This window comes from Zingiber officinale, chromosome 4B (assembly GCF_018446385.1).
Source record: "Zingiber officinale cultivar Zhangliang chromosome 4B, Zo_v1.1, whole genome shotgun sequence".
NCBI lineage: Eukaryota > Viridiplantae > Streptophyta > Magnoliopsida > Zingiberales > Zingiberaceae > Zingiber > Zingiber officinale.
The window spans coordinates 135,837,449-135,861,530 of NC_055993.1; the positions used below are offsets into that span (position 1 = coordinate 135,837,449).

Sequence of the window (24,082 nt, forward strand, 5' to 3'; positions counted from 1 at the left end):
TTATGATGGAGATAGAACAATGATTTACTCTAATGGAAGGTTTTGAAGCTCCAACAAATTTAAAGGGAAAAACTCTCAAGAGGAGCAAGTCGAGCCAAGAGCAAATTCAAAGGAGCGAGACAAATGACAAAGTGACCAAGCTATTGGTCAATTTGTTGCCAAGCAATATTTTGGCTCAAGTTGGAGAATTCAAGGATGCCAAGGAGCTTTGGAGTAAATTGACAAAGATTCATGAGATCCCTACCACTGTACCAAATTAAGAAGAATCCAAAGAGGGCGACTCAGTGGATCAAGATCAAGAGCAAGAGGACTCCGAAGTTGAGAGATGTTCAACTTTCGAAGAAGAAGTCCAAGAAGCCTCATATTCAAAGGAATGCAATGAAAAGGGCAAGGAGGGAACATACTTCTTGTCCCATATACAAGATGAAGAAGTCTCCACCTCTAGGATTGAGATCAAGAAGAAGGAGAAGTTTCTACATCCGGGTCAAATGAATAATGATTCGGTGGTAAGGAACGGGGGCCCACAGAGAAAGGGGTCAATGGCACGGGAGAGTCAAAGGTCCTGCCGAGCTGGGAGGAAGTCAAAGGTTCGATCGAGCAGGGAAGAATCTCTTGGCCGACCGGCCTGGGTAGACCCTGGGCCCGCACGAAGACAGCTCGACCTTGGGTCGAGCTTCCGACGCTCACAAGTTCCTTTATAGGGGAACCACTAGGCCTAGTAGCTGGGTTGCTACGCCGAACGACAGAACAACTAGCCGGTCCCCCATCCGAGTATATGACCGATTGGCCGATCGGTAGGCTCACCCGGGCCGAGGTATGTGTATACCCGAGCGCCCAGGAGGCCGATCGATCAGCCCGACCGGCCCCGGTTAAAGACAAAGGGCTTAAAAGAGGACAAAAGGGGCAGCTAGTGATATCATTCTCGAGACGTCTGCCGCCGACAAGCAGCATGGTTGGCGGCCGGGCCGTACCAAGGATCGTACGGAGAGAGTTTCCGCTGACATGACAGAGATATGTTCGGACAATTACGGTATGGCGTCAAACATGCTTTTCTGACACAACTATCTCAATGTATGCTTTGAGGGATGTGCGTGCCTCGGGAAGCGTGCACGCGCCTCTCCGGGGTCCTATATAAAGACCCCCGGACTTCGACGGAGGTATAATTTTCTAGCATCGTTTACTGTAGCCACAGTCTTTATTCTCTTCTTCTCGTCGTCGCCTGACTTGAGCGTCGGAGGGTCGTCGCCGGGAACCCCTTCCCGGCCCGACTTTGTTGCAGGTTCGTCGGAGGCTTACGTCGCTGTGAGGATCACTAAGGAGCAGCAGAGAGCGCCACGTCCCTAGTTCCATCGACTCAGTGCACGGACAAGATCAAATTGGCGCCGTCTGTGGGAAGACACCTGAATTCGAGTCGAGAAGATGGAAGAAGCTGAACGCCAACTCATGGTAACACTCTCTCCTGAGGAGCTCGAAACACTCATCCAAGCGCGAGTCGCGAAGATGGTTGAGCAACAGTAGAAGGCCCAAGCAGAGAGGATAGCGCAACAGGCCGCCTCGGTCTCGGGAGGCCGAGCGGCAATGGAGGACCGACCGGAACAATATTCTACGTGGGCGCAGAACAAAGGGCAGACTAGCACCCCAGGAGACGCGTCGACCGCCCCCATTCCGTTTCATCGGGCACTGTTCCAGATTCCGTAGGAGTTAGCCCTAGCCAACCAAGGGTCGTCCGACGAAGCGCCCGTGCGGGACGCCAGAAAGGGGAAAGCACCGCGTACAGAGTCATCCCCCGAGCGGGTCAATCGCTAGTTCTCTGAGGCAATTTTACAAGACCCGCTCCCGAAGCATTACGCTCCGATATCGATCGGGGAGTATAATGTCGTAACTGATCCGGATGACCATCTCAGTAAGTTCGATAACACTGCTACTCTTCATCAATACACCGACGGAGTTAAATGCAAAGTCTTCCTCACTACATTATCCGGCTCGGCTCAACGGTGGTTCTGGAGGTTGCCGGACGGATCAATTAAGAGTTTCAGAGATTTCCGAACGGCCTTCATCCATCACTTTGCCAACAGCCGACGCTATCAGAAGACTAGCGTGAGCCTCTTTTCCATGAAGCAAGGCCCGAAAGAAACTCTCCGAGCCTACATCCAGCGCTTCAACCAAGCCGCTATGAGCATCCCCACGGTCTCGTCTGAGACAATGATGCATGCTTTTACACAAGGCTTAGTCGACGGGGACTTCTTCCGCTCGCTGATCAAGAAACCGCCTCGCGACTACGACCACATGCTGAAAAAGGTGAGTGAATACATTAATGTGGAGGAAGCACAAGCGGCCCGAAAGAAGGAAGCGTCGGGCGAACCCCCAGTCCAAATCGAACGGAGAACACATATCAACCAACAACCGCCAAAAGGGCCACGTGCTGAGGGGATGAGGCCACCTCAAGATTTCAAATCGCCCGCCGTTCAGCACATTGCAGCCGAGCGGCCTCGGCAAAAAGGCAAGGTATAGACGCTCATGTTTTGCAAAATCCATCAATCAGCCACCCATAATACTCGAGACTGCCGAAGACTCCCCCCCATTTAGTCAGCCTGAGCCGAGGATCTATCATCGCCGGTCACCTTCACCGGACAGGCGAACTCAGCATCAACACGCCGAGCAGCGAATAATCAGACGTTCACCCGAGCGACACCACCAACTGCAGCAACATCACCAGGCAAGGGCCAACCCTCGAGTCTCCCACGAGCAAGCCAGGCCATCTGCTCGGGAGGAAGAAAATAGAAGTAATTCCGCTCGGGGGAAAATCAATATCATCGCCGGGGGGCCAACAAGTGGGGACTCCAACCGAGCCCGCAAGTCGTACGCCCGACGATTGGAAATACATGCTGTGGGATGCAGCCAAGAGAAGGCGATCGGGTCGGCGATCAACTTTGGTTCTGGTGACCTCGAGGGGGTCGAAGTGCCGCACGATGACGCCCTCATCATCCGAGCGGTAATAACAAACTACACTATTCATCGCATCTTTATTGACACAGGGAGTTCGGTCAACATAATGTTCAAGAAGGCGTTCGACCAGCTCCAAATCGACAGGGCGGAGCTACTACCAATAACCACGCCTCTGTTCGGATTCACGGGGAACGAGGTTCAGCCAGTCAGTCAGATTAAGCTGGCTATCTCTCTCGGGGAGGAGCCACTCAGGAGGACGCGGATTGCTAACTTCATCGTTGTAGATGCTCCCTCCGCATACAACGTCATTTTGGGTCGACCGGCTCTCAAGGAGTTTCGGGCGGTCATCTCAACTTTCCACCAGAAGATCAAATTCCCCGTGGAAGACCGAGTGGGAGAAGTTAAAGGCGACCAGTTGGCAGCGCGCCATTGCTACGTGGAGATGGTGCGAGCAGAGGCAAGATCCGCTCGGAAGGCCCCCAGTATCGAGGTAAATGCTATAACCGAGAAGCTGCCTACTTTTGTTTATGAAGAGAAGGAGGAGGTACAGATTCATCCGGCTCGACCGGAGGCCACGACGTTCATAGCTTCCGACCCGGAGGCAAGCCAGAGGGAGGAGCTGACCAGGTGTCTCCAACAAAACCACGATGTCTTCGCTTGGTCGACGCACGAGTTGCCAGGAATCTCGCCGAGCGTCACATAGCACGAGCTACACATCCGGCCGGACGCTTGGCCCGTCAAGCAGAGGAAGCGGGACTATAGTGCCGAGCAGAACGTCATCATACGAGCGGAAGTCGAGAAGCTTCTGGAGGCCGGCCACATACGCGAGGTGCAGTTCCCAAGCTGGCTCGCAAATGTGGTGCTAGTCTCCAAGCCCGACAACAAATGGAGAGTTTGCATCGACTTCCGCGACCTGAACAGGGCGTGTCCGAAGGATTTTTACCCACTACCCCGGATTAACCAAATGGTGGATTCGACCGTCGGGTGCGAACTGATATGCATGCTGGATGCATATCAGGGATATCACCAAGTGCCGCTCGCCCGGGAGGATCAAGAGAAGGTCAATTTCATCACGGCGGATGACACTTATTGGTATAACGTCATGCCGTTCGGACTGAAGAACGCGGGGGCTACGTACCAGCGACTCATGAACAGGGTGTTCCGGAAGCAGATCGGGCGAAACCTAGAGGTATATGTTGATGATATACTCATTAAATCATTCCGAGCAGCCGACCTATGTGCAGATATAAAGGAAACTTTCCAGACATTACGGGCGTACGACATCAAGTTAAACCCGCAGAAGTGCCTGTTCGGAGCAAAAAGTGGTCATTTCCTAGGCTATATAGTCACCGAGCGAGGCATTGAGGCAAACCCTAGCAAGGTCAAAACGCTACAGGATATGCCGCCGCCCAAAAACTTGAAGGAAGTTCAGCGCCTTACGGGTCGCATAACAGCGCTATCCCGGTTCATCTCGCGGACGACCGATCGGAGCATGCCCTTCTTCAAGATCCTGCGCCGGGCAACCAAATTCCAATGGGACGAGGAGTGTGACCGAGCGTTCGAAGAATTGAAGACCTACCTAAAATCATTACCTATATTAGCAAAGCCTTCTGTCGGCGAGCCTCTCCGCATTTATCTGTCTTCAACCGAGCACGCGGTCGGTTCGGCGCTAGTCCGACAGAACGACGAAGAACAGCCGGTGTATTTCCTTAGTCACATTCTAAAAGATGCTGAGTCTCGCTACACTGGTCTTGAGAAGCTTGCCTTCGCACTTGTTCTAGACGCTCGAAGGCTCCGGCCCTATTTCCTGGGACATACGATCATCGTCATGACGAATAGCCCCTTAAGCCGAGTTCTGCTGAACCCTGAAGCGTCCGGGCGGTTGATCAAATGGACCACAGAGCTTAGCGAGTTTGACATACAGTATTAGCCCCGGACGGCAATCAAGGCACAGGCATTGGCAGACTTCATCACTGAGGTGTAAAATCCAGAGCCCGAGGCCACTTGGAGGGTGTACGTAGATGGTTCATCCACTCGGCAGGGAAGCGGAGTAGGCGTGCTGCTGGTCTCCCCTCACGGAGATCGGATGCACCTATCCATACGGCTAGACTACAAAGCAACCAACAATGAAGCGGAGTATGAGGCCCTCATAGCAGGTCTGCAGGCTGCTCGGCATGTGGGAGCTAGTAATGTTCTAATTCATTCGGATTCACAATTGACCGCTCAGCAACTTTCAGGAGCATTTGAGATAAGCAACATGAGGCTAAAGCTTTATGTGGAGGCATTCGCCAAACTAAGGGCCGGTTTCCGAGAGGTGGTGGTACGGAAGATCCCCGGCTCGGACAATCAAGCAGCAGATGAATTGGCCAAGTTGGCCAGTTCGATATCACCAATCGTCATTGAACAGCCAGTCGCACAAGTGTCCCCTGGTAGCCCACATCGATCGGATGACGGGACTCACATTCCCAAATGACTGGCGAATGGCTATAACCGAGTTCCTGAAGTCTAGAGCAACACCGTTCGATCGGTCGGAGGCACATCTGCTCAGAAGAAGAGCTGGTCGTTTCGTCCTCATTGGCGACCAGCTCTACAAAAAGGCGTTCTCCAGACCTCTGCTTAAATGCGTCGGCTTGGAGGATGTGGACTACATTTTGCAAGAAGTACACCAAGGCTTATGCGGCGGGCATCCGAGCGGTCGTTCGTTGGCAAGGAAGATTCTTTTGGCCTGCTACTTTTGGCCAACATTACAGGAGGACACCGCCCGGACAGTCTCCACATGCTTATCCTGCCAACGATACCACAGCTTCTCACATCGTCCCGCGGAAGAATTAAAAACTTCCACGGTGTCCTACCCGTTCGATCAATGGGGCATGGACATTGGGGGACCATTTTCAATGGCGACCAAACAGCGAAAGTTCTTGCTAGTAGCGGTGGACTATTTTTCCAAGTGGATTGAAGCCAAGCCACAAGCTAAAATAGTCGAGGAAATGGTAAAGAAATTTATATGGCAGCATATCATTTGTCGGTTCGGCATCCCGCGACGGCTCATCTTCGATAATGGGAGGTAGTTCTCGGGTCAACAGCTCAAGGAATGGTGCGAGGGGTACGACATTCAGCAAGTCTTCACCTCTGTAGCATATCCCCAAAGTAACGGGCAAGCCGAAGTTACCAATCGGGAGATCTTACGAGTTCTCCGGGCTCGGCTCGACCATGAAGGTGGCAGTTGGGTAGACGAGCTGCCCGGGGTATTATGGGTGCTCCAAACGACACCCAAGGAGGGAACCGGAGCAACCCCCATTCACCTGGTGTACGGGGGAGAAGTCATCGTCCCGGTAGAAATCAGGATAGAGTCCGACCGGATAAAAGCCTACGACGAGAATAATGCTGAGCGGAGGCATTTGAAGCTGGACTTGGTAGACTAGACGAGAGTTAAAGCCGTCGTTCGGCTGATGGCGTATCGGCAAAAGATGAAACAAAAGTACAACAGACGGGTAATTCCTAGATCTTTTTAGGTCGGTGATCTCATCTGGAAGAAAGTCAAGCCGGTCGGCAACGTGACCAAGCTGGGAGCTCCTTGGGTCGGGCCATTCAAGATTGTAGAAAAGCTCAGCTCGGGCGCCTATTACCTCGAAGATGAAGATGGACGGAAGCTAGAGCGCTCGTGGAGCGCAAATCACCTCCAGCCGTACCGAGCGGGGTGAAAGGTGTGTCATTGTAACTCATAATGTTCAATCCCGTTGTATCTTTTGACTGCAAGAGTAAAGTAAAAAAGAACAATTTATGCCGAACGAAGATCGTCGAGCGGCGACGTTAAATCCCTGAGTCGGACCGGCGAATATAAAATCCCGGCGCGAAGACCGTCGAGCGGCGACGTTAAATCCCTGAGTCGAACCGGCGACTATAAACCCTCCGCCCAGAAGACCGTCGAGCGGCGACGTTAAATCCCTGAGTCGGACCGGCGACTATAAAACCCTGGCGCGAAGACCATCGAGCAGCGACGTTAAATCCCTGAGTCGGACTTGCGACTATAAAAACCCCGGCGCGAAGACCGTCGAGCGGCGAAGTTAAATCCCTGAGTCGAACCGGCGACTATAAACCCTCCGGCGACGTTAAATCCCTGAGTCGGACTTGCGACTATAAAAACCCCGGCGCGAAGACCGTCGAGCGGCGAAGTTAAATCCCTGAGTCGAACCGGCGACTATAAACCCTCCGGCCAGAAGACCGTCGAGCGGCGACGTTAAATCCCTGAGTCGGACCGGCGACTATAAAAACCCCGGCGGGAAGACCGTCGAGCGGCGACGTTAAATCCCTGAGTCGAACCGGCGACTATAAACCCTCCGGCCAGAAGACCGTCGAGCGGCGACGTTAAATCCCTGAGTCGGACCGGCGACTATAAAAAACCCGGCGTGAAGACCGTCGAGCGGCGACGTTAAATCCCTGAGTCGAACCGGCGACTATAAACCCTCCGGCCAGAAGACCGTCGAGCGGGGACGTTAAATCCCTGTGCTGGACCGGCGACTATAAAAACCCCGGCGTGAAGACCGTCAAGCGACGACGTTAAATCCCTTAGTCGAACCGGCGACTATAAACCCTCCAGCCAGAAGACCGTCGAGCGACGACGTTAAATCCCTGATTCGGACCGGCGATTATGAAAATCTCGGCCTGAAGACCGTCGAGCGACGACGTTAAATCCCTGAGTTGGACCGGCGACTATAAAAACCCCAGCGTGAAGACCGTTGAGCGACGACATTAAATCCCTGAGTCGGATCGGCGACTATAAAAACCCCGGCGTGAAGACCGTCCAGCTGCGACGTTAAATCCCAGAGTCGGACCGCACGACTATAAACCCCCCGGCCCGAATATTAAGGAACACCGCTCGGGCAGAATGCGGGCGAAGAAGTAACAGGCGCAGAGTCGGGATTTTATATGGACTCGAATAAAAATAACAGTCAAGTAGACTGAAAGACAGATTCAAGTAGATAATTTTAATCGCCGAACGGCATGCCTACAGATAAAACTCCAAAACATGGAAACAAAGACAAGCTGAAAATGCTCCTCACTCTAGGGCATCAAAGATGGGTTCGGGAATGGTTTCTAGCAGTCCGGCCATGTCTTTGGGAGGGATGAAGGTCGTCTCCGGAAGTTGGCCCTTAGCCTTCAGATAAACCGTTGTCGCCCGGATGGCTTCCTCAAAAGCTAGCACTAGCCGATCGCTAAACTTCTCGCCGAAGTCGTCCGAGCGGAGATAGTTTTGCTTCATCACCTCGAAGCGGCCTGATTCACCGTCTTGATATTCCTTTAGCGCAGCTCAGGAAGCGTCAAGAGCGTCTTGGAGATCTTTCTTGTCCCCTTGAAGTTTAGCTTTGGAGGCCGATCGACCCGCTTGCTCGACAGATAGCAGGTCGGCCAACTCCGTGACGCGCTGCTCCAGCGCTTGGGTCTACACATTCTTTGCTTCTAGATCGGTGACGGCCCTATTCTTTCTGTTGGTGGCCAGCTTGAGCTCCTGGTCGTGGGACTTAACCTGGGCTTCGAGCCCAGCTACCCTGGTTTCCAAGCTAGAGGACTTGTGCCGCTGGGCCACTAGCAGTTTCTCTGCTTTGGTTAGCTCGGACCGTAACGTGGCATATGAAGGCCCTTGAGCCGGCGCCCCTCCAGAAATTTGGAGCTTCCTTAACTCTTCCTCCAACGCGGCCAGGCGGTTGCTGGCCGCGATATTCTCTACCCAGTTCTGCGTTCAGATGGAATAATGTCAAGAACCAAAGTAAATAGGCAAGTATCGTGTTAAGAGGCATACCCTGGTAGCTTGCTGCAAATGGCTGTCTCCGAGCTGGCCAGGAGTCATCAATGCGACGCGGGCCCTCGCATCCTCCCATATCTTCGCGAGCGGTCTACGGATAGTGATCTGATGCTCCGGGGCGACTGGCCGATTAACCGCTAGAAGAAATTCTTCTGTTGGGAGGTGGAGGACGACCTTAACCACTCGACGGCCGCTCGGATCAGATTGAGCTGAGGTTGCGCGCCCGGAGGACTCACCGAGCGGGGCGGAGACTATACCAGAACGCCTAAGCTGAAGATGAGCTCGTGGCTGGGAACTGACGGGCGGTGCCCCAAGGGAAGCCACAGGCAGATCAAGCTGGGAAGGAGTTCGATCCGAGGAAATGGCCTCGACTGGAGCTGGGGCCAGGGTGATTGCTACAGAGGTAGCGCCGGCCTGCTCTGTTACATGCTCCACGGAAGTGGCTGATTGGGTGTGGAGGTACGTCCGACGCCGTTTGCGTATTATCAAGGGGGAGTCTTGAACCGAGTGCCCCGCTTCTTCTGATGCCGGGTGTCCGGCGGACGAGATAGCATCACCGATCGGCGCGGTTGCAGGTATCTGAACGGCCAATTCTCCAACTAGGGTTGTAAATGAACAAAGCGTTCGTGAACGAGCTTGGTGTTCGACTTGGTAAGAGCTTATTTACGTTCGTTCAATATACATAAGATTAATTAAACAAACAATCTTGAACAACTCGTTAAGCTAAACAAACAAGCTTGAACACATATGTGTTCAGCTCGTTAACGTTCGTGAACAATGTTCATGAACAACGTTCGTGAACAATGTTTATGAACCATATTTATTAATAAAACTCTTTTCAATATGCTAAATAAATAATAAAATTAAATAAAATAAATAAATAAATTTAAATTATCAATCTTAATAACCAATCAAACAATTAAAAATTTCAAACAATCAAACATGCTTGAATTGAGAGATCGATAACATGTAAATGAATCAAGCTCAAACCAAGCTCAAGCCAAGCTCGAACCAAGTTCAAGCCAAGCTTTAATTGAGAGCTTAATAACATCTAAACGAACCAAGCTCAAGCCAAGCTTCAAACAAGCTCAAGCTCATAAAAAATAAACCAAGCCAAGCTTGAACACTCATTTCAAAAGCTTGGTTCATTTTAAGCTCGGCTCGGCTCAGCTCGGCTTGGTTATCTTATCAAACAAGCTTGAACACCCCAAAGCTCGGCTCGGCTCGTTTACAGCCCTATCTCCAACTGTTGGCGGAGCTTCTTCGCTCTCGCCCTCGTGTGAGCCGACCGGGGTGATGCCCAGATCGACCATCTCTTTTGCGACCGCCACCTCCACCTCGGCAGCTTTCAACTTCATCCGATCGACAACCTTGGCGCGCCACATGATGTCGGCTGCATAAAAGGAGAATAAATCAGTTAGACCAAAAGGAAGGGGGATGAGGAAAAAGCTTACCCATGCTGCTCGGAAGCTTCGTTCTGATTGGGCTCAGTCCAAATATATATAACACCCCCTCGTAGAGCAGCTTGTTGATGTTGAATCTTTGCCCGGCTAGCAAATTGGCTGCGCGGAGGTAATCTGGCTGGCTCTTATATTTACCGAGGTCCGGCGGGCTCGGCACAGTGGTCTGCCATTTAGTGCGGAAGGATGGCTGCTCGGGAAAACGAAGATAGAAATAGTTTTCCTTCCAATGTTTGTTCGAGGTCGGCATCTTGTCGAAGAAAACAAGACCGATCCGCGACTGGAAGAGAAAAGTACCCCACTCGGACTGTTTGGGATAGTAGAAGTAGTGGAAAGTCTTAGGGACTAAGGGAATGTCATGCAGCTTAAAGAGGACAACCACCCCGCATAACAACCTAAAGGAGTTAGAGACGAGTTGGCCGAGCGGGAGGCGGAAATAGTTGCACACCTCAAGGATGAACGGATGGATAGGAAAGTGCTGACCGGCCACGAATTGGTCTCGGAAAAAGTAAACAGTGCCGGTCGGGGGGTCGTGTGGCCGATCGGAGGGTGTGGCTAGTATTAGTTCATGGCCATATGGAAGTTCGAAGGTTCGGGTGAGGCTCAGCGCATCCCTCTCGTCGAATCGGCTCTCTGTGGTGGTATACCAGAGGCCGGGGGCGAGGTCGGACTGACGAGAGGAACTGGCCATTAGTGATAAGGGCTAAAGCAAGAGATGGCAGAGGTTAAGGAAAAGGATGGCCGGAACAGTGTCTAAGAGGGCACGAGTACGGCGAAAGTGCGAAGAAAAACACAAAAGAACTGAAAGGAAAAGGGCGAAGGGGCCTTACGAGAGATAGGACCAAAGGAGGAGGCGACGGATCACCGGAAAGCGAAGCAACGAGTTCGCCGGAACGCTGCACGAGAGGAAGAGGAAGCCTTCAGATGCACACGCGATATCGCGAAGCGGCTGGGGAAGAGGAGATGTCCTTATAAACGTTGGGCTCGATCGGCTGGAGCCGTCCGATCAGGTCACGAGATCCGAGGAGGGGATCTGACCGTCGAATTCGAAAAGCCAAAGGTCACATCAGACCTGACGGCTCGAGTGAACGGTGACAGATGCGCGACCACGTGGCGCTTGCCTACGGGTCGCATTTAATGAGCACCATCATGCGGGCATGGCCGCATGCTCAACCTTAATGACGGTGATTTACACAAATGCCGAGGAGTTTTCTAGGGATAATCAGTGTGCCCGCTGCCGGAGCGACGGGACGACGGCAGGCAAATAAAACTTTCCAAGTGCCAACCGGTGACGCGCCGATCGGCATCACCCATTTGCGTAGCCCCCGATCGGATAGACACTAACATCAACCACCGAGTGGCAGACACGCCACCGATTCAACGGTTCAGTCAGTCGGACTCGCCGCCTCCTTCGACTAGACTTGAAGGGAAGACATGTGATCCGGTGGTAAGGAACGGGGGCCCACAGAGAAAGGGGTCAATGGCACGGGAGAGTCAAAGGTCCTGCCGAGCTAGGAGGAAGTCAAAGGTTCGACCGAGCAGGGAAGAATCTCTTGGCCGACCGGCCTGGGTAGACCCCGGGCCAGCACGAAGACAGCTCGACCTTGGGTCGAGCTTCCAACGCTCACAAGTTCCTTTATAGGGGAACCACTAGGCCGAGTAGCTGGGTTGCTAGGCCGAACGGCAGAACAACTAGTCGGTCCCTCATCCGAGTATATGACCGATCGGCCGATCGGTCGGCTCACCCGGGCCGAGGTATGTGTATACCCGAGCGCTTGGGAGGCCGATCGATCTGCCCGACCGACCCCGGTTAAAGACAAATGGCTTAGAAGTGGACAAAAGGGGCAGCTAGTGATATCATTCTCGAGACGTCTGCCGTCGACAAGCAGCATAGTCAGCGGCCGGGCCGTACCAACGATCGTACGGAGGGAGTTTCCGCTGACATGACAGAGATATGTTTGGACAATTACGGTATGGCGTCTGACATGCTTTTCTGACACGCCATCCCAAGGTATGCTTTGAGGGACGTGCATGTCTCGGGAAGCGTGCACGCGCCTCTCCGAGGTCCTATATAAAGACCCCCGGACTTCGACGAAGGTATGATTTTCTAGCATCATTTACTGTAGCCACAGTCTTTATTCTCTTCTTCTCGTCGTCGCCTGACTTGAGCGTCGGAGGGTCGTCGCCAGGAACCCCTTCCCGGCCCGACTTTGTTGCAGGTTCGTCTGAGGCTTACGTCGCTGTGAGGATCACCAGGGAGCAGTAGAGAGTGCCACATCCCCAGTTCCATCGACTCAGTGCACGGACAGGATCAGATAACAAGATGATGCATTATCCAAAAATCAAGAGACATCAAATGGAGGATCAAGTGTCATCCCTACATGCGAAAGTAAAAATATTTCAATTAAAAATAAAAATCATATTATTTGTTTTGAGTGTAGGGAACATGGGCATTACAAGAGTAAGTGCCCTAAATTAATCAAGAAGAAGGGCCAAGTGACACCAAAGGGCAAGGAGAAGCCTAAGGAGACCACCCTACAACTAAGAAGAGCAAGGAGCACATTGTGTGCTTCTTGTGTAATCAAAAAGGACATTATCAGAGCCAATGTTCAAAGGAGAAGAAAACTGTCAAAGTTAAAGGAGGAAACACAAGTTAAGGGGGAGCTTCAAAGGTAAAACCCAAGGTATCATTTATTGAGCCTACCCTTTTAAATAATGGTAAAAAGCATGCTAGGTCTAATTTATTTCATTTTAAGGCTATTTACCACAAAAATAGAAAGCAGGATAGCATTAAGGAAAAATATGTAGCTCTTCATGCTAAAACTACCACACCTAAAGTTAGAAAGGTAGATAAAAATTTAGGGAAGAACTCTAAGGATTTTAGTTATAAGCCTAAAAATAAAAATGCTCAAGGACACAATAAAAAACCAAAATCTAGGGATTTATGGGAAGAAAATCAAGTCTTGAGGTCAATGCTTGATAAAATTGAAAAGACCCAAAAATGGATGAAAAATATCTTAAAAGGACAAAAAGAGCATAATATAGGTCTAGGAGCACATAAGATATCCAATGGCCATAGGGGTTTGGGATACAAACCTAAAATCAAGAAGGATGTGTCTTCTTATCATAGGGTTCCATATAGCTATAGAACCAACCCTAGGTCTAGCGGTCAAGTCAAGGATACAAGGGAAGTTATCCCTAGGAGTATCTTTGCAACAACAAATATGACTAAGACTTCTAAGAGGTCTAAGAAAGTCACTAGGAAGGTCACAAGGGAAGCATTCCCTAGAGTTGACCTAGAAAAGGTGACAAAGGCTTCTAAGAAGTCTAACATGGTCATTAGGAAAGTATCTAGGGAAGTTATCCCTAGTGAGTACGTAGAGCATCCAAGGAGTACCAATAGGTTTTGAGTTCCTAGGAATATTTTCTCTACCCCTTAGATGGGTTAGAGAGTATCAACTCTAATTGGAAGGGTAGTTAACCCAACTTTGATGAAGTTGACACTTAGAGAGCATTTTCAAGGTTATTATTAACCTTTGAAAATAAAGTGGATTTCATTTACTCTGAAGAAGAGCAAAATGTGCCATAATTTGAGAAATTTGAGGTAATTTTTAAATTAACACAAGAAATCAAGTGTAAAGAAATGTCAAGTTAGGATTTTGGCATCTTATTGGGGAATTAAAGACAAATCTAGAACTTAATTTAATTGTTTACTCTTTGGAAGAGTAAAACGTGTCAAAATTTGAGGAAATATACTTAATTTTAATTGGCGCAAATTTAAATCAAGAGTTAAAGAAATGCCAAGTTGGGTTTTGGCATCTTTTTGGGAAATCATAGCCAATCTACGATTTAAAATTTTAAGTTAGCTAAGGTTTAAGGATACTTAGATAGGTAATCTAGGTATATTTTATTTATGCTAACTTGTCATGTTTGTTTGCCCTTCATATGTCATGACATCATATGTTACATTCATGTTTCATTATGAAAAATACAAAAATATCATGTCATGGCATGCATACATCATGTAATTTTAGCGAATTTTCTTTTGAAAATTATTTATTTTTATGTATGCCATAGCACATTATGAATTATTTTTAATTCATTGCAATTAAGGAAAATGACATTTACTAACAAGTAACATCCTAGATGGATGTTCATAATTTCAAAATGTCAAGGTAGATATGCATGCTCTCTAGTTTAGGACAAAAACCAAATTTTACATCTCACAAATAACTATAAGGTGACTTGTATGTGTTTTAATATACATTAAATACAAGTGAGATGTTAGAATAATGAACAAAATTCAAGATGTTGATTTAGTGCATCTAGTTGAGTTTTGAGTTCATCAAAACACATAGTTATGTGTTTTCCAATCATTTGGAAAACTAATGTACAAGTCATGTATATTGAGCCCAAAGAACATGATTAGATATTGATTTTGAAAATAATTTTAAATACATTTTGAAAAACCTTGGTGAAGACTATCTTTTGATAGTAATCATCATTGAAAAGTTAGACACAAACTAGAAGAAAACATTGAAGATTTTATAAGTTTTCAAGGTTGTGTCAATATTTAAAAATAAGAAGTATTTTCATAGAAAACTATTTTTCCTTGATAGTATATACCCTAAATAATGTCTACAACGATTTTTATGATTTTTAGAATTTTGTAGAATATTTGGGGAGTTTCTGAATTTAACTGAAATGAAATTTTAGAATTTCAGTGTTCCAATCGATCACCTGATCAATTGGAGTGTCTCAATCGATCGAGTGATCGATTAAGAAGGCTGTTATCGCGAGCAGAAGCTCGCCGGATCGATCCATCGATCGATCCACACTGCTTGAATCGATCCATTGATCGATTGAAGTACTGATTTCGGCCGGGAAAGCTTAATTTCAGTATTTTAGATCATTTTTAGTCTACGTAACCTTTCCTAACCCATCAAAACATATTTGTATACATTTAGGGAGAGTTTTCATGATGAAAACAAGGATAGATTGGTTAAAGAAGACTAAGTAGAAGTTTAGGTTGAGGTTTGATTTCATTATTGAATGTTTGAATCTCAAAACTTCTAATTTTGGGTTTTCTAAATATTTGGGGATTCCAAGTCATTGTTGGTGCAATGATAGAAGGTGGAACTTAAGGAAATGGAATTTATTTTCTAAAATCATTGAAGGTGGTTAAACCTTCGTTTAGAAAAATAATGCTCAAGGTTGAGCGTTGAAAAATAATGGAAAGTGGGTATCTTTATTGTGGGGTTATGGATGCTCTAGGATGAGCATCATAACGTGGAATAATGCTCCAGGGTGAGCATTTAATACAGTGAAAGGTATGAGACATTCATTGTTGGATTGGTTAATGCTTAAGGGTGAGCGTTGAATACAGTGAAGGGTATGAGACCTTCATTGTTGGATTGGTTAATGCTCAAGGGTGACTGTTGAATACAGTGAAGGGTATGAGAGCTTCGTTGTAGTGTTGTGTCCAACGAGTGAAGTTATGACCAACGGTGAGTAACTCTTCAGGGGAGAGTTCTTTTTGATGTGTGCCAATAGGGGGAGAATGTAGGGTTTAAGTTAGACCTTCATTACCTAAAGAGGGAGTTTGCCTTATAGGAAAGGGGGAGAATGAAGAAAACCCTCATTCATGCCTTGGCATGAAACGAAGTTGAGGCTATGGGATTAGCCTAACTTAAAGGTATTGTCAAACATAAAAAAGGGGGAGATTGTTGGTGCAATATCCTTTGGGTCAAGGTTGACCTGGTTGACTATGCTTGAGAAGGCTCAAGCTTGAGTCTTGATGTTTGGATTTCAATATTTGACAATACATGGAGATTGCAGGTACAATCATTCATTTGGGGAGACTATTGGTACAATTCTTCTCTGGTCAAGGTTGATCAGTTAGATGTGAAAAAGAGTCAGGTAGGTCAAGACTGACCGAATACTTAACTGGGAAGTCCTAGTGAGTGAAGCTAAACAGTATGAAAATCCTGGTAAGTGAAATCAGGTGAAAGACCTAGTGAGTGAAGCTAGGCAGAAGGAAAATCCTGGTGAGTAAAGCCAGGTGAAAGACCTAGTGAGTGAAGCTAGGCAGAGGAGAAGTCCTGGTGAGCGAAGCCTGGCAGTTGGAAAATCTTGGTGAGTGAAGTCAGGTGAAAGACCTAGTGAGTGAAGCTAGGCAGTATAAAAATCCTAGTAAGTAAAGTTAGGTGAAAGACCTGGTGAGTGAAGCCAGGCATGTGGAAATCCAGGTGGGTCAAGGTTGACCGGACACCTTGTATTGAGAAGTCCAAGTAGGTCAAAGGGTTGACCGGATACTTGGCATGAGGAGAAAAGTCTAAGTGGATCAAAGGGATTAACCGGACACTTAGTAAGGAAGTCCTAGCAGGTCGAGGGTGACCAAATGCTAGGCATGATGTCCCAATATATCATGGTTGATCGAATGTTGATTTTTAGGGTCTTTAGACTTGATTTGGCAAGCCAACAATGAGTCAATCGATCAACCGATCGATTCAATCATAGTCCAATCGATCGGTTGATCGATTAGACGGGTGCCGCGAAGAAATCTTAGCCCAATCGATCGAGTGATCGATTGGGAGTTATCACCGCGAGCACATAGACCCTCCCAATCGATCACCCGATCGATTGGGAGCCTCCAATTGATCGGGTGATCGATTGGGAGCTTGGAAATCGTGTAAGACATGTGAATTGATTGGGCAATCGATTCAAGCAATTTTCAAGAGCACAGAGGCACTCTAGATCGATCAAGCGATCAATCCAAAACCTCCCCAATCGATTGAGAACAATTCAATCGATTGAGATCCGACCGTTGGCGCTGGATAAAGCCTTTCGAGCATCTTCTTCAGCACTTCTTCGCCCGATACTTCTCTAATCTTCACAGCGACTTTTCTGAGCTCTCACCGCCAGTTCTTGAAGGTTCTTGGAGGCAAGTGCTGGTGCACGTCCAAGTCAAGAGGCGATCTACAAGAAGAAGAAGAAGTTAGGATTAGGGTTTTCAGTGTAAATCTTGTAAGATTTCAATTGTATTTGCTTCCCTTTCTTTCTTCTTGTATTGAGAGTGTTGTAGGGATTCTCCGCCTTCGGTAGTTATCATAAAAGAGTGTTTTCATAGTGGAGAGTGCTCGTGTGTGTGGATCCTTGGATTAGTTACCTCTTCTTGAGGTGGATACTAAGTAAATCCTTTGTGTTAGCGTTGTATTTTTTATTTCTTGTTCTTTCTACTGCATATCATCACCAAGAAGCAAGTTACGATGAGCGCGATTAGCTATTCACCCCCCTCTAGCACATTTTGACCTTAACAACCACCACCGTGATGAGGAGTCCTTGCAGCCACCTCCCTAGCTTCGACGCCTCCTTCTTCCCCGCTATTCGTGTCGCTAGTGTCATTATGGTATAGGCTAGCAGTTCCTTCGCTGCTAGGCCTATGTGAATAGACCTGAGCTATCGGCCTAGCACTATAGCTCCTTCCCCCGACTACCACTTCTCGATTTACCGCGCGCCTCCAACGTAGCCCTCGGCTGCCGCTCTCCAGGACACCATAGCACCGCCTCTCTTGCCGCTGTCGGATCTGATAACTCGACACCCTCGTCTCTCGAAGTCTTAGTCGCTATTTTGTTTTGACCAACGAGTCGTTGTTATGTTCCAGTTTTGTGCCAATGTGGTGTTCCGGCCTTCGTGTCGTTATTACTATCCGACCTGTGTGCCATTATTGTATTTTGGCTTACGTGCCGCTATGATCTCCTGCCTTGTGTGCTGATATCTTATCCTGGATTATGTGTTGAGGTCATATCCTGGTCTACATGTTGCTGTTAGGTCCCGACTTGCGTGTCGTATTCCGGATCCAGGTCGCATTCGGCTCGACACCGCCAGACCCAGCTCCACATCCGGCTCCCGTTCATCTACTATTCCGGATCACAACAACTCGAGCAGCGTCCTGACCAGCTCACCGAACCACCCGAGGGCGCCCCCTGAACCAGGGTACGTTCTCCATTCTTATTCTATACGCATTTCATTATTATACATCTTAGTCTATTTCTTATATTTTCGTTGGATGTGTCTTGTGCATCGGGGCACCAAAGGCCGGGGGTGACCTGGTCGCTGGTTGCAGATAGTGTTTACCAGAGGACTTATGACGACTTGGTCAACATAGAAGCGATCTCAACATATCCTCCCCTCCGGGATATCGTGATTCGATCAACATTCCATCCACCTCACCCGGCGATCTGTCTGACTCAGATTCGGGACAGGATTAAATTTGACATCGTCTGTGGGAATCTTCTCCACCTATTATGAAACATGAAGATGGATGACATTAGAAGGTTCTCTACCATTATCACAGTCCCGGAGGATCGTAACAAACATATTTTCTTCTCCCCTTACTCCACGGGTATTCGGGAGTCAAGGGATTGAGTTGGAGCTTTAGTTGGCTGATAGGTTAATTTTTTCATTTTATTTTTTTCCTGACTTCATGGGTATTCTGGAGTCAAGGGACCGAGACAGACCCTCAGCCGATTGGCACGACTCCTTGATCAGGTTCGTTACAGGCTCTGCTCCCTTTTTACGGTTACAAGATCTACTATATCTCCTTGATAAGAGAGTAAGATCTTTGTCCCTTGATAAAAAACTAGAGCCATAGTTTTTTGATCGGATACTAGGGGCACAACTCCCTTATCAGACACTAGGGAGACAGGTCCCCGATCAGAGACTCGCGGTACTGCTTCCCGATCAAGATCTAGGGGTCTCGCTCTTTGATTATAGGCTAGGGGTCTTACTCCCCGATCAAGGACTAGGGGCCCAACTCCTCAATCAGGTGTGCTATAGGCTCTACACTCTTCACTATGTGGTTTTGCATCCTCTTACGTCTACAGGCTTTGCACCCTCAACCTGTGGCACTCTACTTCCTTTTATTGTTACGGACTCTGCTCCCTTATATTGCTATGGGCTTCATTCCTTTTAATGGTTAGAGCTCAAATTATTCTCTTCTTAACTCCGTGGACATTTGGGAGTTGAGGGATCGACACTTTCTCTCCCCGACTTCATGGGCATTTGGGAGTCGAGGGATCAAGTTAGATCCTCAACTGATCGACACCACTTCGCGTGCATGTATGATAAAGGCTTTACCCTCTCATATTGCTACAGGCTCCGCTTCTGTGGACTTCAAGGCTTATCCTCCTCTATTCGGGATCGTGCTATCGCCACTGGTTTTGAACCAGAGTATCGCCACTGGTCTCAGACCGGAGTATCGACAACGACCTCTTGGTCGGCGCTCCAGACTCTCGCCCCAGCGCGAGTTATAAGCGAGCATGCTCTCGCGACCAACAACCTTTTGGTCGGGCTCCAGACTCTCACCCCAGTAAGTGAGCATGCTCTCGCGGCTAACGACCTCTTGGTCGGGCTCCAAACTCTCGCCCTAGCGCGAGTTATAAACGAGCATAATCTCGTGGCCAACGACGTCCCATTCGGGCTTCAGACTCTCGCCTCAATGCGAGTTATAAATGAGCATGCTCTCGCGACCAACAACCTCTCTATTGGCGTTCCAGACTCTCGCGCCCAGCGTGAGTTATAAGTGAGCATGCTCTCATGATCAACGACATCTCGATCGACGTTCCAAACTCTCGCCTCAGCGCGAGTTATATGTGAGCACGCTCTCATGACCAACGACCTCCCTATCGGCTTTCCAGACTCTCATCTCAGCGTGAGGTGAGCATGCTCTCATGACCAACGACCTCTCGTTCGACATTCTAGATTCTTGCCCCAACGTGAGTGATAAACGAGCATGCTTTTGCGACCAACGACCTCCCGGTTGCCTCTCAAGACTCTTGCCCTAGTGCGAGTTATAAGCATGCGCCGCACACGTGCACATCGACTAGGCGGTCAAGTTTCCTCCCTGGTTGGGTACTCTTCTCACTCACCGATTGGTCGATGTTCGCTACTCAGTCACTCGTCCCACTCGTTGTTAGGCTCACAGGCTTCGTGCCCACTCGACTCACGGGCTTTGCGCCCACTCGGATCTCCGACTTGGCCCCCTTTTGCACTGCCTTCAATGGGCTTCATGCTCGCTCATTGCATCGACGTTGTGCTTTTCGATCTCTCAGGATCTGCTCCCCCTCGGTTCACCAACTCTGCGCTTGCTCGGCTCAAGGGCTATACTCCCGTTCGCCTTCGATCTCACAGACTCCACGCCCACTCCGTTCACAGGATTCGCTCTCGCTCAGCTTACAGGTTTCACTCTCATTCACCATCGACCTCTAGGTTCTGCTTGGCATTGTTTCTGTTGCTCGGTCGGCATCTTAGTAGCTGCTTGATCAATGTCATTTGGTTGTTTGCTCAACCACTCACTGTACCACTCGGCCGCTTGCCCAACATTCTCTTGGATGCTTGATCGACATTCTCTCGGATGCCCGGTCGACATTCTTTCGGGTGCTCAGTCGGCATTCTCTTAGCTGATCGATCAGTATCGCCCGACCATCCATTCAGCTACTTGCTTGTATTGCTTGACATTTTTACGTCCACTAGCTAGGCATTCTCTTGATTGTCTGGTCAGCACTTTCTCGATCGCACGCTCGACATCGCTTGCCTATCGTCTTTCGACCCGCTTGACATTCTCCCTGTTGTCCGGTCGACACTTTCTCAGTCGCGCGCTCGACTCTGCTTACTCATCCTTCATCTACCTGCTCGACATTATTTCAGTCGCCCATTCGATATTTTTTTCGATTACCCGGTCGACATTTTCTAGGTCATACGCTCGACACCACTCGCCATCGTCTTTAATTTCCATCCACTTGACATTCTCCTGATTGCTCGGTGGATATTTTTTGACCGTCCGATCGCGGTTTACTATCACTCGGTTGACATTTTCTAGGTTGCACACTCGACACCGCTTGCCCATCGTCTTTAATTTCCATCCACTCGATGTTCTCTCGATTGCTCGGTGGGCATTTTTCAGTCGTACGCCCCGGTTTACTATCGCTCGGTTGACATTTTCTCGATCACGCGCTCAATACCGCTCAACCGTCACCTTTCTACCAGCCTGGTGTTCTCTCGAGAGCTTGATCGACATTTCTTCGATCTCCCACTCGATTCTATTCGGTCTGTTGCTTTGTTCCGTTTATACGCACACTCGACATTCTTCTATTTGTTGGACATTCGTTAGGTACCATTCGACCGTTCGATCGAATTCTCTCGGGCAGCATTTCAGATTCTTGCCTGAGATTGAGTTATAAGCGAGCAGGGCTCTCATGGCCAACGACCTCTCGGTCGGGCACAATCACTAGTCTGTCGAGTTCTCTCCCTGATCAAGTGCTGGTCTCACTTGTCACTCTATTCGGCACTCATTGCCTGGTCGACATTCCTCTCATTCATCGCTTGCGTCTCACTCATCTTCCTGTCCTGCATTCGCAGCTCGGTCGACACTTGTTTTGCTTCTTGTTTGACATTTACATGATCGCCCAACTGCTCTGATCATCATCGTCTGACCGTCTACTCGATATCGCTTGGTCGCTCGAACGACATTCAATCGATCGCTTGCTCGGCATACGCTCGGTACCATTTTTCGTCGCTCACTTGGTATTACTTTAGTTACTTGCTCGGCATCGCCACAACTACTCGTTCGACTTCATATGATAGGTCCAACGATTGAACTTTGCCTTTAGGAGCGATTTTTTGCTTTACATTAGACTGAGTCTAGTCAGTCGGACTTGCGCCTCCTTCGACTAGACTTGAAGGAAGTCTTTTGATGTGGATATAGTTTACAGGAACTTAGGAGGAATTAGAGAGAAAGAGGAGGGCAGTTTAGCCATTAAATTGTTTAAGGCTTATTAGGTGGCACTGTTTATCCGAGAGAAGGGGGCTTGGGTGTTCCCTAGTGTTTTGGTACGCCGCCACCACGGATCGAGGAGGGAGAATTTCTTCTCACTACAAAAAAGGACATTTCAAGATCGAAAAATTAGCAATGGTTGTAAAAACAGACCCAATAGAATCGGTCAAGTATAACCACTCTTAAAATCGCTCCAATTGATTTTTATGAAGCGATTGGTAAACCGTTGCTATTGGACATATATATATATAATCGGTTATTAGAACCGATCCTATAAGTTTCTTTTAGAAGCGGTTTAGGAACCGATTCTAAAGGTCACATACAAGATTAATGAAAAAATATGCTCGCATTTCATATATTTTCACAATTCCAGCAAATTTTTATATTTTGACGACCCTCTTTGTTCCAACGACCTTATGTTTTCTATCAACCATCTATGTTTCAACGATCCTCTCTATTTTAGTGACTCATCAGATTAATTGCACTCTAGCATTATCCTTTGACATCCACATCATAAATTGTCTTTGATTTTATTTCTCGAGCTAATTTTTTACTTTAGTTGTTGTGTATTGTGACAATATTTTTATATGTTAATGGTAATAAAATTATATATATATATATAATCACGACATATATTAAATAATGATTGGATGGATAATATGACTCAAGGTAAGTCATGCATTATTATGAACCAAATTCAATCCAATTAAGTTAAGCATAGAAATAAAACAAATTGGATGGTCTTGTTCTTTTAACGAAATCAAACATATTTGTTTTGAAAACAATTCAAAAAGTAAAAATTTTTTTTTTTTAAATATTATTTATCCTTAAAATAATAAAAATACAATTTACTTGGTCTCAGGATCTTATATTCCAATTAATTCCACATTCATCTAAAATCCATAATCGAACCACCAGATCAACGGCAGTGGGCTTTATGGAAGAATCTCGGCCCAATAAATCTTTCAAGTTCTTTGCTGCATTGCTCGGCCGTCCTCGAAGCCACTGCAGTCGCTACCCGCGGTGGCTCACTGCGGCGGAGAAGCATCGCGACCTCGTCAACCCTTCTCTCGCCACCGCCACCTTCCCTGCGCCGCCACTTCGCCGTCCCCTGAGCCCCCGATCCCCTCCTTCCTGGGGGGCTGTAACCTTTGGCGAGAGCTTCCGCCTGAAACCCTAGGGCTCTGCTTGCCTCTTCGATTCGATGACGCTAGAATCCAAGTACGTCAACGAGGAATGCCTCCAGGAGTGGAAGGGTTCGAACGCTGGGTTCAAGGTCGCCGATCCGGTCCCCATGGGCCGCTTCCTCTACGAGCTTTGCTGTGCCGTGGTCCGTGCTTATCGAGAGTTGTAGGGTTTTTAGATTGCATCGCCTCCGCCGAAGATGGAGCGAGGTCTGATGTTTTTGTTTTCTCGATTGGATTGGGCTCAGGTTCGTGGAGATTTGCCGACCCCAAAGTGCAAGGCGGCGTTGGACTCGGTCGTGTTCGTGGAGGAGCAACAGCTGGAGGATATGAGTTCTGTCTTGGCCGATACCATCGCTCATATGGGGCAAGATGTCAGTTACTTTTATGCAATTCCCATAAAGATTCGTTCTATCTTATTCATGCAGCTTATTACTAGCTCATGATCTTCTGCTTTTGAGCTGGATTCGTGAACTAAGAGAAACTTTTCTGGTTAAGCTATTTAGGTATTTTAAATTTGTTTCTCTTAAGAGTAAATGGTGGCTAAAGTCTCAGAACACATTAGTATAGTTAGTCAGTTCATTGGGTTCACTGAAAGCATATTAAACCTCTCCTGAAAATTAAGTTGATTGTTCTGTTGCTATGAATGCTGGTTAGTATATGCAATGAGGTGTCATCCTAGCATGTGTAGCGTTTGCTTTACTCTATGAAGAAACAGTAGACAATGAAAGAATTCCTAGCAGGGCATAGTTGTGGATTCAGCCATTTGATTGAATTTGAATAGGTTCTAGGTAAGTGACTTTGAATATTATGGAAATTATCTGATTTTATGCTAACTGGAGAAATATTTCAAGTTTGA

The 24,082-nt window shown here is 47.9% G+C and overlaps 1 protein-coding gene across 3 annotated transcripts in view; it reads left to right on the forward strand.

The window, feature by feature from the left end:
* The first annotated feature begins 23,029 nt into the window (after positions 1-23,029).
* LOC121976916 (THO complex subunit 2-like) overlaps positions 23,030-24,082 on the forward strand; it is a 67,149-nt gene continuing 66,096 nt past the window's right edge. For all 3 annotated transcript variants that reach the window (XM_042529327.1, XM_042529329.1, XM_042529328.1), the window contains exons 1-2: positions 23,030-23,369; positions 23,472-23,597. In XM_042529327.1, the coding sequence (XP_042385261.1) occupies positions 23,244-23,369; positions 23,472-23,597 (252 nt within the window). In that variant the 5' untranslated portion in view covers positions 23,030-23,243. The remainder of the gene's footprint in view (positions 23,370-23,471; positions 23,598-24,082) is intronic.